The sequence below is a fragment of the Podarcis cretensis genome, assembly GCF_951804945.1.
Source record: "Podarcis cretensis genome assembly, chromosome: 10".
Classification (NCBI taxonomy): Eukaryota; Metazoa; Chordata; class Lepidosauria; order Squamata; family Lacertidae; genus Podarcis; species Podarcis cretensis.
The window spans coordinates 2,693,708-2,708,126 of record NC_137179.1 but is presented as its reverse complement, the minus strand read 5'-3'; the positions used below and the strand labels follow the sequence as shown (position 1 = coordinate 2,708,126).

General features: G+C 52.1%; 1 protein-coding gene across 9 annotated transcripts in view; it reads left to right on the top strand.

The window, feature by feature from the left end:
- The window catches only part of SHANK3 (SH3 and multiple ankyrin repeat domains 3), a 494,453-nt gene that overhangs the window by 110,731 nt on the left and 369,303 nt on the right, over positions 1-14,419 (top strand). For all 9 annotated transcript variants that reach the window (XR_013842778.1, XR_013842779.1, XM_079992132.1 and 6 more), the window contains exon 2: positions 3,854-4,368. Coding sequence is in view for 7 of the 9 variants with exons in the window: in XM_079992132.1 (XP_079848258.1) it covers positions 3,970-4,368 (399 nt within the window). In the remaining 2 variants the exon portion in view is untranslated. The remainder of the gene's footprint in view (positions 1-3,853; positions 4,369-14,419) is intronic.

Below are 14,419 nucleotides of genomic sequence, written 5' to 3'. Positions count from 1 at the left end.
AGCTAGGGATGATGGGAGTTCTAGTCCCAAAACATCTGGAGGGCTGAGTGTGCCTATGCCTGGTTTAGGGCTTTTAAAAGTCGACACCAACACTTTGGGCCATTGGCTTGATCCAGTGACTCTTCTGAGGTTCTTAGGTCTCTTGGATGAGGGTATGAAGTATCCTGTTTCAGGTATAATGGGTTGAGGGAGGTATGGGTATCAGCCATCTTTCTCCAACCTGGTGCCCACTGGACCAGACTCAGGCAGTGTGGTTGAAGCTGTGTAGTCAAAAGCCTTTGAAGTGCACTAGGTTGGCGAAGGTTTGTGCAGGCGAACATTGGTGTAGAAATGCAGGCCGTGGATTGATTAACAGCCAAAGGCTTGGTTGAAGAGCAATGCTTTTGCCGAAAGATATGAACCTCCCTGAGGAGAGCATGCCACAAATGGGGAGCCACTGTTCTCATGCTACCACTCTCATGGAGGAGGCACATAAAGAAGGGCCTCAGAAGATGATTGCAGGGTCTGGGTTGGCTCCTCTGGAGAGAGGCAGTCCTTGAGGCATTGTGGTCCTGAGCCATTTAAGACTTTATGGGTCAAAACACATGCATTTACTCAGGCAGTTACCATATTTTTTGCTTTATAAGACTCACCTTTTCTCTCCTAAAAAGTAAGGGGAAATGTGTGTGCGTCTTATGGAGCGAATGCAGGCTGCGCAGCTATCCCAGAAGCCAGAACAACAAGAGGGATCGCTGCTTTCACTGCGCAGCGATCCCTCTTGTTGTTCTGGCTTCTGAGATTCAGAATATTTTTTTTCTTCTTTTCCTCCTCCAAAAACTAGGTGCGTCTTGTGGTCTGGTGCATCTTATAGAGCGAAAAATACGGTAGTTAAATGAGCTGGAACGAAGGAGGAGTCTACTCAGGCTGATGTTGATTTGCTTGTGATTGTTTTGATTAGTTTTTTTTAATGGTTTTTCTTGTTGAGTATGTATTAAGAGTTACTGTCCTAAGCCACTCTAGGATTGATTTTAATAAAGAGCGGGCTAAAACGCCTCAAATGAATGAATGAAATGAAATGAGCACTTTGAATTGGGGCCAGAGGCTAATTGGCAGCCAGTGCAGTGGAGCCAGGATCGGTGCAATATACTCAAATGTCTTGCCCCGCCGAGCAACCTGGCTGCCGAATTCTGCACCAGCTGAAGTTTCTGAACAGACTTCAGAGTCAGCCCTACATAGAGCAGTGCCGCCTGCAGAGGGGGCTGGCCCCATTGACAATTGGGGCTCAGCACCCCCTCCCTCTCTTCTTGCTCTTGCTCTTGGGCCTTTCTTCTGGGGATATTTTTGCCAACTCTCTTGCGCTTGTTCCCACCTTCCTTGATGTCCTCCTGAGCCGAAGAGCCTTTAGAAGGCAGAGAACTCCTTTGTGAGTCATTCTTCCCTTCTGTGCCCCAACTTTCTCTCTGGCCTTCCTCGCTCCCGCAACCCGCTCGCTTGGCCCAGTACTGCCATGAAGTCTTTTGCTGTTGCAGCTGGTGGTTGAAGCTCTTCCACGCTGCGCCTGAGAGCCGCGGAAATGAATGCGAGCAGGATTGCAGCGTCTGCAGGAAGGCAAAGCGGCAGAAACAAAAGGGGAGAATCTCCTTAGTTGCCAGCTATTGAAAATCTAGGCCTTTTCACTCCCATCTCTGCACTCTGTGTCTTTTCAGATGTTTCTCCGAGGCAAACCTGGCTTTGGAAGAAGGCTTCACAGGGGGCCTCGGCCAGTCTGGGCTCTCTGACAGCTGCACCTAGGCGAGGCAAACACTCATTTGTCACATTCACACTTTGCACTTTTGGGTGAGCTCTTGCAGGGCTGGGGATCATAAAATCTGTGAAGAGACACTTCAGCTCATAAACAGCCCCTCCCAATAGAGTGGATATGTTAATATTTGTGCCCAGTCATTAGGAAGCCTTGTGATATAATCCACTGGTAAATTTGGGTGCTGGTGTCTGAAACATTGCCAAAGAAAATAAGGGCTTTTTACTAGATGTGCAACCGAATCCAGTGTGCTTACTCTGAGGAAAGGTCTATTCTCACCTGGGCAAATGTGTTCTGTGAGCTGTAGGGTTCTAGCCTTAGATCTCAGCAAGCCAGCAACTCAGGTTTAGCAAAGTTAATTTTTTTAAAAAATTGGCAGTATTTCAGAGCCTGAATCAAACCGTTTTAGACTGCTGAGGCATTACCCCTGCCTGAATTTGCTTCAGACATTTGGATTTGATGAGTTGTTTTAGGAAGTATGGAACTTAGCCCTTGTTTTTGAATTTAAAGGCAGTAAGTATCTGCTTGCAATACTTGCCCCACGTTCGTTGTGAAACCCCTGACTGCCAAGAACTGGTCATGATGGGAGGCTGCCGGGTGGGAATTATAATCAGAAGGCCATGTTTTGCAATCTCATCCACACTTAACTTTTGCCCTGCTCTTTCCAGGCACAGGCCTGTGCTTTAAAATGCCACATCCAATCTGTTTTTCTTTTCCTTTTGCTCTGTTGCTTTCCCCTTGGGAACCTGCTCTTTAATGCCAAACCAGACCAAAGAGCAATGCAGGCTGCCATTCAGTGGTAAAGAGCCGGTTTCCATGGGAGAAGTGCCGGGATGGAAGAGCCATGGGTTGAGGAAAAGGGAAAGGGTGAACCTCTGGGCTGCCGTGTGGAGCCCTCACTCAATCTGTGCATTGGCGCAGTTGGCCTGAGGGAGCTGAACCTCCAGAGCCAATGACTGGAAAAAGGCAATGGAGATGGGGGGGGGGGCAGACAGACTCGTACATGGGCCTGGGGGAGCAGTGTATCTACAGGGATCATCCAGACACACCAGGATTCTTTATGACGCCTGGTTTCACATCTCCCTAATTCTAAGTGAGTTGGGGCTGACTCTGGTGACAAGTTCCTCTGTGCACTCTGCACCTGCTCAGCAGAACTCTTGTCCCGAGCATTGTCTCCTGCCTCTGGGTACCCCGCCTTCTGAAAAGCAGCCTCTGTCCTTTTGCTGCACCCTTCTGCCGCCCCACAGGTGTGTGCCCCAGGACCCCTTGCAGTGTTGCAAAGCATGCTGGGGGCGCAGCTCTCAATGAACTTTCCTCTTGCTCTCCCAGAATCCTTCCTGATGTTGCAAAGGATTCCAGGAAACGCCTCTTCACTTGCACGCTGCTTCCTCGGGGGCTGGGGAGTGTGTATAAGCTTTGCTTCCTAAATCAGGTGATTCTCTGACACGGAGGGGTTCTTTTGTCCCGGGGCCTTCCTTTTCTGCGGACAATTTCCCATTTCCTAAGTTCATCAGTAGCAGCGAAGGGGTGCCAATTGCCGGCGCAGCATTAGGGCGGCATGGCAGCCTCCAAGGAGTGAGCTTCCTTTTTTTTTTTTTTTTTTGGCTAAACACCGTGCTAGTGAAACGCACATGCTCGACTGGGCGGCTTTCTCGGGCACCGGGAAATCTCCCCGACGACGCAAATTGCCCAATGCAGTTCAGAAATTCCCAGAAAGTCCACATCGCAGCTTTGGCAAGGATGGGAACAATTGCTGGCAGGGTTTTAATGTGTGTATATCTGTTCTTTCTCTCTTCCCCACCCCACTCCCGTTTCTCTCTCTTTCCTTCCCACGCCGTGCAATCACTCCCCCCCCCTCTTTTTTGCCCTGCCCTGGCATGGGGCGTTGTGGCCCCCTTCTCCCCTTGTGGCCCTTACCTGTGTGCACATTTCTCTGTGCATGGTCTCTGTGCTTCGGCCACCCTGCTTGCCCTCCTGCCCGGTGCCTCCTTTCCCTTGCCCCCTTCCTGATACCCCATGGCTCCCCGCTGCTGCCGCCCTTCCTGCCTCCACCCCACCTGTGTGCTTGTGCCCCAGGAGTGTGATGTGCTTTCCTTAGTTTCCCTGCCTACCCTCTGTGCTCTCACCCTCGCCCACTCTCACGCACGCCCGCCGCCGCCGCCGCCGCCGCACACTCCTCTGGCGCACAGAGCATGCCTCTTAGTCCAGCGAGCAGCAAACATGAGACTCCGGAGCAGCAGCAGCAGCAGCAGCAGCAGCAGCAGGAGAAAGCAGAGCAGCAGCATCAGGAAGAGGAGGAGGAGGAGGACGACGAGGACGACGAGGAGCAGCAGCGGCAGCGGCAGCAGCAGCATCTTCTTCCTCCTGCGCTCCAGCACCACCAGCTCTGCGTTGTCAACGGCGATCCCGGGGAGAGCAGCGCGGCGGAAGGCAGCCTCAAGGAGGAGACCCTGTATGATACCATCAAGCCCCCCGCCACCGCCGGCCCCGGCCCTTGCTCCGACAAGCTGGCATCACCGCCCGGGCGGATGGACGAGCCGGCGCCCAATGCCCTTGTCGTGCGCATCGGGATCCCAGACCTCCAGCAAACGGTGAGTGCTTCTCGTTCTGCCCGCCTTGCGCGCCTCGGACCGGGGAGGGAGGCTGCAGGCTCGGCCGCCGGCCTGGTCCCCGCACGCCGGAGGGACACCCGGGGCTGGCGGTGGGGTGGGGGGCAGACCCGCCGGAGGCCCCAGGGATGCGCAAGTTCCCCGGGATGGGGCAGCGAGAGCCGCCTCCGCCTCCTGCTCGCCTTCCGCTGCCTGTGGAATGGCTGGCGAAACTTTTACGGCAACTGCAGTCTCACGAGGGGGGTGTGGGATGGAGAGGGGGGTGGGGAGGTGACCAGCCCCACTGGGATTTCCCTGCTTTCCTGGCAGGCGGCATCCTCCGCCTCCGAGATGCCCCTTTCCAGGCAGGAGGGTGCTCCGCAGCCTGGGCGAGGGGGTACCCCACCCAGGTTGTGGTTCCAGTGATGGAATGGGCGGGCGGGTGGGGGCTGGGGTGGGGAGCAGGAGAGAGAGCGGAGCGTTTCCTGGAGGACCGGCTTGCATCTGAGCGGCACGGAGAGATAGAGATAGAGGCTGGGGCCATATAGGAAGGCCCCCTCCCAGTCGAAGCAGGATGGGGCTCAGGGCGGGGTAGGAAAGGGCCCCTGGGCGCTTTTGCTCTCCCAAGGGGCCAACAACCACCCGCTTCTGCCCCAACCAGCTGAGGGAGAATGTTGATGGCTGGGCAGAGGGTGCCCAGCTGCCCTGAGAGGAGTTCTTGAAAGGGGGGGGAGATATGCAATGGGGGGGTGGCTGTCCCACTCCAGAGCTGGGGGTGGTGTTCATGTTTTTTGTGTGACTGGACTTCTACAACTGTTTCTGAGCATTTTGAAGAAGAGACAGTTTGCCTGTCCTAGCAAACTGAAGAATGTATTTCTGGCCCTGGGAAGCTGTGCTGTGTCTTCTTCTCTTCTTTTTTTTTGGGGGGGGGGTGTCCATCCTTCTATGCTGCTGATGAGGGGTGTGCTTTCTGTGGGGCCAAGCTTCCAAGGGTCTGGCAGCTTGTCTGCTGATCCTGTGGGGTGTTTCTGTTGGATGGCTGGGGGCTTAGAGGGAGCGCCTTCTCTTCTTCTGTGGGGCTTTGGGCTATCCTCCCTACCCTCCACCCTCTGGCCACATCTATTCTGTGGGGACTGTGCCAGATCTATGGGGTGGGGAATGTGTGTGTGCCCTTTGAGGCGAGTTGCCTGTCCTGTGCAGATTTCGGACCCACTGAAGATCCGTGGGGCTGCCCTATTGGTGGTGTTGGTGTGATACAAAGGCAGAGGGGTCTCTGCATGTGCCTCCTCTCAGCCTTCAGCCTCCTGTGATCTTGAGACCCCTGATCTGTGGGGGGCTCTACAGGTTCCCACACAAGGACCCGAACCTCCCAGTCCCTGGTTCTTGACAGCCTTCTCTCCCCCCAGGTGCTGATGGGTGGAGTGGGGGGGGGACACACACGGCTCAGCTCCCTCTGCTTCATGGGTGGGTGATGGTGGGGGTGAATTCCTCTTTGCACCATCTGGGTGGGAATGCAGAGGTCTTGCAGAGCAGCCCCAGGGCTGAGACGGGCAGTGATGGGGAAGGAGAATGTTTGGGGTATGTATGCTGATCTTGGTTGTGGGGTGGGGGTGGGGTGGGGGTAGGAGCTGCCTGAGGCTCCTTTTGGCTGACCCAGAGAGGAGAGCCTGCCCCCCCATCCCCCACCTCCTTTGCTTGGCTTCCTTACAGAGCTGCTCTCAACAGTGTTGGGGAGAAAACCGGCAGCAGTACAAACCATCAGGTGGGCTTCCTAGAACTCACCTGGTAGAGGCAGCAAAGGAAAGGAGCCTGGAAATGAAGGGAGGGCTGTGGTTTTGCTGCACAGCCTGATGCAAGAGCAGAGAAGAGGTTTTTGGGGAGGTGGGGTGAAAGAACCAAGGGCTCTTCCTGTGTTGCTGGGGGGGGGCTCCACTCTGCGGCCAGCCAGCCCCTCCTCAATCCCCTCCTGCTCAGCAAAGCTCTTCCTGCACTTACCTGGTCTTCTTTCACATGTCTATCCCTTCCCACCCCCCACCCCCACTCAAAACTGCCCCCCCCCAGCTGGTTAGCTGCCTCTGCTAGGAAGCAGAAGCAGCAGCAGAATGCCTATTCCTGGCTCAGAGTTCTCCTGAGGGTGGAAATAAGAGAGGGGGGATATCTGTTCGGGGTGGCATTGCCTTTGGGTGCTGTGAATTTGGGTGCCGTGAATTTGGGTGAAGGCAGGGATTCTTACGAGGGGTTCTTTGTTGCTGCTCAGCTGCCGTGGGGACTCTCTACCACTTGGAGGCTCTCCAAAGTCTCAGCTTGAGCATAGTTTGGAAAACTTACTATGATCCCTTCTTCCTGGAACAAACATGGGGTGGTGAGGTTTTGGCAAAAGTCTTATTGGCTGAGGATGGCTTCAAAATGGCTGCCATCCAACGAATGTGGCAAATATCCCCCCTCCTTTTTTTTAATCAGAAAGTGGCATTATGAGTGAGTTCGGGATCAAAAACAGCATTTGCACCCTGCTTTTCTTGTGTCCGTTTTATGATATTCTAGCAGGGAACCAGGCAGAGGGCCTTCTCGGTGGTGGCGCCCGCCCTGTGGAACGCCCTCCCATTAGATGTCAAGGAAATAAAGAACTATCTGACTTTTAGAAGTCATCTGAAGGCAGCCCTGTTTAGGGAAGTTTTTAATGTTTGATGTATTTATCATGTTTTTAATATTCTATTGAAAGCCTCCCAAAGTGGCAGGGGAAACCAGATGGGTGGGGTATAAATAATAAATTATCACCATCATCATCACAACAGCCTTCCCAGGTAGGCCAGAAGTTTTTATTAGTGACATTTTTGACTCTCTTCCTCTCTAAAAGTCCACAATACCCTAGAGTACCCTTTCAGAGGGTGATTGGGACAGGGAAGAAGGAGATGCTGGAACAGCGCAGTTTTTAAAGCAGAGATTGCATGGCCATCTGTCATGGATTCATTTGTTGAGATTCCTGCTTTGCTGGGGGTTGGACTAGATGACCCTCAGGGTTCCCTTCCAACTGTACGATTCCATGATTCTAGGTGGGGAAGAAGACATTGTCAGCAATGAAGGCAAGACAGACCTGTTCAGTGCTAACTCTGGAGCCCCTCAGGCCATGGGCACTCTCCAAATAAATTACAGTCATACCTCATGTTACGTTTGCTTCATGTTACATCCTTTCAGGTTATGTCTCACAGTGAACCAGAAGTACCAGAAAGGGTTACTTCTGGGTTTTGCCGCTCGCACATGCGCACAAACGCCAAATCGCACCACACACCTGCGCAGATACGGCGCTTCAAGTTGCGCTCTTTTCATGTTGCGAATGGGCCTCTGGAACGGATCCCGTTCGCAACCAGAGGTACCGCTGTATGAATCTCTCCTCAGGGCAAGGAAGCATGAAGGAATGTGGCGAGCACAGCAGAGTGTGGAATTGGCCATTTGGCTGCCTTTGCCACCAAGCTGTGGTGTGCGCACTGTCTGTGATAAGCAGATAAGAACTGGGATGTTTGGCCCATGGGGGAGAGGTTTTGGCAAGTGGGAGGTTTGAGCAGGGCGCTCAGTCCTCAGAAGGACAGAGCTGGTCACTGAGGGAGGTGCTGCTGGCTCTGCCATGGCTCACCTGAGACTCTCCAGCTGCTGCTGGACTCCAGCTCCCATCAGTCCCGGCCAGCACTCAGGACTGCTGGGAGTTGTAGTCCAACAATGTCTGGAGTGTAACAGGTTCCCTGTCCCTGAGTGGGAAGACACAACCCAGTGGGCTTGGAGGATGAGGGGCATTTTGATCAATTTGCCATCAAAACTGGCTATTTGTGTGGGTGGAAAGTTTGGGCACAGCTTTGGTGTTCTTGTTGGAGGTGGTGGTTGGAATCGTCCCTGCAAACTGCTCCATCCGGGAAATAAATTCCCTGTTTGCTGCACGGAGGAAGCAACAAGCAAGGCATGGGTGAGAGGGTGGCAGTGCCAGCGGGGCTTGACTAAGCCTTGCTTTCATGGGATGGCCGCCTTCTCTGCCCTATAGCTTCAACTTGAGCAAAGCCCTTAACCTTAGCAGTGAAACCAGAGGGCGGTGCCACAGAGATAGCCCTGGAAAATGGGGAGCAGGAAGAGAGGAGGGCGCCTCAAAGTGTAATTGACTTGCTACCGACAAGTGCTAGCTGGCCTTCTGCTGCGGATCCGGAGGCCATTTAGGTCTGTGCCCCAGAGCCTCCCCTCTATGGGGTTCAGTTTCTACTTTGTACCCCCATCAACTCCAAGTAGGAGTGGGAGAGACCCCTGTCTGTAATCCTGGTGAGCCATAGCTGCCAGCCAGTGTGGACATTTTTTGTTGTTTAGTCATTTAGTCATGTCTGCCTCTTCGTGACCCCTTGGACCAGAGCATGCCAGGCACCCCTTTCTTCCACTGCCTCCCGCAGTTTGGTCAAACTCATGCTGGTAGCTTCAAGAACAGTGTCCAACCATCTCGTCCTCTGTCGTCCCCTTCTCCTTGTGCCCTCCATCTTTCCCAACATCAGGGTCTTTTCCAGGGAGTCTTCTCTTCTCATGAGGTGGCCAAACTGATCTAGATTCACCAGTGGGGCCTGGCTTGGGATAAACCAGCTTCTTACATTCCTTTTAAAAAAATAAATCATTTTATTGATTTTCCAATAAAAAACATCCAATTAATATATCCAATCATAATACTCCAATTAAAATAAAAAAGACCAAATTATAGTCCAAATTATAATTATTAATTTTTCAGAGCTCCCCACAGTCTGGATCTCTGAAGCGTATCTCCACATCTCAGTCCTGCTACTCCTCATTGTTTCCATATTTTCCAAATCTCGATTTTGACGCTTTATGATTCTCCGTCCCTGAGTCCACGATTCTCAATCATCTGCTTCTTACATTTCTGAGACTGGACATGTTGGTCATGTTTGCGCATGTTTGGGGGCTGAGGCTCTGCCGCTTCTTGGATCCTGCAGTGCGCTGCCCTCCCCTCAATGTGGAAGCAGGTGTGTGTGTGTGTGTGTGTGTGTGTGTGTGTGTGTGTCCTCAGGTGATTTGATCTACACAGGTATCCAGGCCAGTGGGCATCTCTGGGGCTCCTTGAGGATGCTTGCAGAGCTGGGGCAGTGCCTGCCTGCTCTGCCAATTGCAGGGGACTTCTGTTGGCTGGGGGTTATTTCCTGCTTCACCCACCTTTGCCACAGAGGGCTGGGGCGGGGGGCAACTGGCGCCAGCAGCTCCTCGGCTCACAGGGAGCTGGGTGTGCTGAACTGGGAGCCCAGCAAGAAGCTGTGCCAGATGTTTAGCATGCATGCAAGACTGCTGGGTGACATCAGGGAGGGGCGGGAGCTGTGTGCACCGATGCTCCCAGCTGTGCTCCTGCAACTCAGGGGGGGGGGACTTCCGTCAGTACAGCGCAACGTTGCCGACTTGGAGGGCGAATGGCACCCCCCACACCCTCAGCAGAAACGGCTTGGAGCTGTGGGGTCCTAGCAGCCACGTTGGAGCGACTCCTGTGCAGGCAAGGCCTCCAGAGCAGCACCCCCCCCCCAAGCTGGTGCCCCCCAGCTGTTTGGGACTACAACTCCCATCAGCCCCAGGCAAGCTGATGGGAGTTGTAGTCCAAAACTTCTGGAGGTTGGGTAAATTTGCCGTGGGGTAAATTTGGGTTGGGTAAATTTGCCGTGGGGTGTCCAGGGCTGGCACTTTTCTGGCCCTTGCTTTGATGTGTGTGCCAGAGATAGCTGGAAGAGACTTGCGCTTGCTTATGGTACAGTTGATGGGCATTGCCCAGGTCAGGAGTAGTTGCCATATTTTTTTGGGGGGGGGGGTGTGGAAGGAGAAGAGTTTGCTCATCGGTTCAGATTGGCCAGTGACCTCAAGTGTTTTTCATTTTCATTTTTTTAAAAAAATAATAATTATGGATTTATAAAAGCACAAAATGCAGAACTGAAGAATAAAAGGAAAAAGTGAAAGGAGAAAAAATAGATCTATTCCATCAATCCATAATTCCATTCCATCGACTTCCCATCCATCCTTTCATGGCTCCTCAAACTTTACCATTCCTGCTGCACATTCTATTTTTTCTAACTATTTAAACATTCAAATTCTTCTCATTATAAACTATGAATGCTTAGCTTATGCCAAACCAATAAAAGTTCTAACATTTTTGCAATGGTTTTTTTAGGTAGTCTGCAAATGGCTTCCATTCCTCTTTAAAACTTTTCTCTTCTTGCTCTTTAATTTTGCTAGCTAAGCTTGCTCATTCTGCATCTTCCATTAATTCCATCTGCCACTCCTTCTTGGTAGGGACTGTCTCCTCTCTCCATCTTTGTGCATATGGGATTCTCGCCATAAACGGCCTTAGCCCAGGATACCTGAAGGAGCGTCTCCACCCCCATCGTCCATCCCAGACACTGAGGTCCAACACCGAGGGCCTTCTGGTGGTTCCCTCACTGTGAGAAGAAAAGTTACAGGGAACCAGGCAGAGGGCCTTCTCGGTGGTGGCGCCCTCCCTGTGGAACACACTCCCATCAGATGTCAAGGAAATAAACAACTACCCAACTTTTAGAAGACATCTGAAGGCAGCCCTGTTTAGGGAAGTTTTTGATGTTTGATGTACAGTGGTACCTTGGGTTACAGACACTTCAGGTTACAGACTCCGCTTACCCAGAAATAGTATCTTGGGTTAAGAACTTTGCTTCAGGATGAGAACAGAATTCGTGCGGCAGCAGCAGGAGACCCCATTAGCTAAAGTGGTGCTTCAGCTTAAGAACAGTTTCAGGTTAAGAATGGACCTCCAGAATGAATTAAATTCTTAACCAGAGGTACCACTGTATTTGTCGTGTTTTTAATATTCTATTGGGAGCCGGCCAGAGTGGCTGGGGAAACCCAGCCAGATGGGCAGGGCATAAATAATAAATTATTATTATTATTATTATATGGGCTCTCCCTCATTGGAAGTTTTAAAGTAGAATTTGGATAGCCAAGGATTCTTGAGCCGTGATTCCTGCAGGGGCTGGACTAGATGACTTTAAGGGCCCATACCAACTCTAGAATCCTACCATTCTGTGATTGGCTCTGGGCTGGTTCTTGCCGTGTGTGGCTCACATTTCCCGATATTCTTAAGCAGCTGTGCTGTGCAAGTTGTTGTCAGTTTTGGAGTGATGGTTGTACATTTTAGCTATTGAGCACCCAGAGGTGATGTTGCAGAGTATAGGAAGGGAGGTCTGGGATGTGTGTGCTCCACTGCCCCCCCCAGCCCCTCCAGGGCCATCACTGGCATCCTGATAAGAGCCGAGCGAGTACAAGGGCGTCCGTCTAGGAACACTGAATGTAGGTCATGCCGAAGGAAGGCAGCCTGGATCCTGGAAAGCGGCAAGCAAGGAAGAAATGAAGAAGAGGAGGATCGGGCTGGATATCAGGGGAGGGTTTTAATCAGCCCAGAGCATCACCATTGAAAGGGCTCAGGTTGTGGAGGCAAAGAGCTTGGTCCCTGCCAGGAAGGAGGTTCGTCAAGCAAGGTGCCCCAGAGTCACGGGGGTGGGGGTGGGGTGGAGGACGAACGGCCATGCGGGCACCGCGAGATTCGTGACCGAGCCGGACGTGAACCAGGAGCTCCTCAACCAAGACCCCAGTTTTTGGAAACACTTTGAATCACAGCTGTGGGTGCTGCTGCCCATTCGGATTGGGACCGCTGCACTGGGGGAGGGTGATGATGAAAACCCCCACTAGAGGCAGAACTGGGTTTTATTTCACTCGGGTCAAAGACCCAGTTGGGGGCACACACACACCCTTGTGTGTTTGCATACACACACACACACACACACACACACAGAGGCAGGCAGGCAGGCTGGCAGCCCGAATGGAGCTCCTCTGGAGGCTTCACCTGGCTAGCCCCTCCCCAGCTACAGTTATGCCCTCCCCACATCATTTTCTTAATTAAAAATCGCTCCACCCCCCCCAAATCTATTGCAATTTGCCCCATGGGTACCTAAATGGTACCCGTATTTTTTTGCCCCATGGGCAATTATCAGCTTTTGGGTAGGGGGGAATTTTGCTTGTTTCAGGGAAAGGGTTAAAAGTCCCATCGCCATGGTTCCCATTGAAACAACCCCCCTGCTATAAACACTTTTAAAGGGGAAACATCCCACTTGCCCAGCTGCTCACCCCGGGAAAACCCATCTCTAGTGCCGAATTGGAGCAAAGGTCCATCTGGGTTTCTTTGGGTTGATGTTTGTCTCATGCACAGAAAGCACAAGAGAAGCGGGAAACCGCTCGTACCCCTGCTTTTCAGGCATGGCGCAAGGGGAAGTGTGCATGAGCCTTCAGAGGTGATGTGATAGAGGTTTATAAAATGACGCTTGTCAGGGAGAAAGGGGAGAGAGAAAAGGTCTGCTCCCCATCTCATATCACTAGAACCAATGGCCATCCAATGAAGCCCAGATAAAAGAAAGGAATTGTTCATGCAGCACATAGTTCAACTGTGGAACTCCCTGCCACAGGAGGCAGCAACAGTCATCAACTTGGATGGCTTTAAAAGAGAGTTAGTCAAATTCATGAAGGATGAGACATGATGGTTCTCTATGTTCTACCTCCACTGTTGGAGGCAGTTGCCGTTCCTGCATTGCACGGGCGTGGGCTGGATGACCCTCAGGGTCCCTTCCAACTCTAGAGTTCTATGATTCTAATTGCCAGTTGCTAGAAGTCAGGCAGGGAGTGCTGTTGCTTTCAGGTTTCTTGGGTGCTGGATTAGACGGGTCTGCTTTGCCCTGATCCAGCTGCCTCCAGGCTCCTCTTAGCTTCTCAGAAACATTAGGAACAGACAGAATGAGACCAACAGTTTCTCTCTGAACTAGTTTCAGATAGGGCGACAACTGGACCCCTTCATAATTTGTGCCTAGCTCAACCTGGGAGGGACCCCTATATTTCATTCCTTGGTTGCTTTCAGGACAGGCCCAGCTGAGGGATTCCTTCTTAGGATCTCTGGTATCTTGTGTGATATCCGTGCCTTCAGGGGTACATTGGATGGAGTGTCTTTTTCCTGCTATGGTGGCCTGATCCAGAGTCTGGTTTTGCTTTCAAAGAGGTGCTGAGGAGGCTGCTGAGCACTGCCGTTCCTGCCACATGGTGTATGGAGATATGCCAGGGCAAACCTTTTTGACTGGCACCTATGACTGGCACCTAAGTCTTCCAGATTCTGGGTTTGTTCCTGTTTTCAGTTTGCACATTTTGTTGTAGTGATGCAGCCTGGCCAAACCTAGGAGGTAAAGGGACCCCTGACCATTAGGCCCAGTCGTGGCCGACTCTGGGGTTGCGGCGCTCATCTCTCTTTATTGGCCGAGGGAGCCGGTGTACAGCTTCTGGGTCATGTGGCCAGCAGGACTAAGCCGCTTCTGGCAAACCAGAGCAGTGCACAGAAACGCCGTTTACCTTCCCGCCGGAGTGGTACCTATTTATCTACTAGCACTTTGTGCTTTCAAACTGCTAGGTTGGCAGGAGCAAGGACCGAGCAACAGGAGCTCACCCCTTCACAGGGATTCAAACCTCCGACCTTCTGATCGGCAAGTCCTAGGCTCTGTGGTTTAACCCACAGCTCCACCCGTGTCCTAGGAGAATGTTGCATAAATTTGCAAGAGGGCCTTGCCTTGCTGATGGAGCTCAAGCAAGCCCTGGGAAGGAAGGTGAGGCTGTTTGAGTTAGGTAAAGTTTCTGACTGGGAAACTTTGGGGGCTTAAATCTTTCCCGTCGAATCTGATGGGGCTGATTTCGCTCGGTACATCCGGTATATCCGTGTGGCAGTATCAAATACGCTACTGAGCATCACAGCAAATCTTGAAATTAAATCATTGTCATGACTAATCCAAAGCAAATGAATACTTATTCACTCAGGTGAGTTGAGTGGGGTGAACTTAGCTGTCACAAATGATGTGCTGGAACAAAATAAATAAGATGTGAGGAACAGTGAAAGAGGACAGAAAAGAGCTGGTGTGAGGGTTGGGGTTGAGAGGGTGAGAAATTCCATCTGTCTGTTGGTGCCACAGGGAGGGAGAGACCAGAT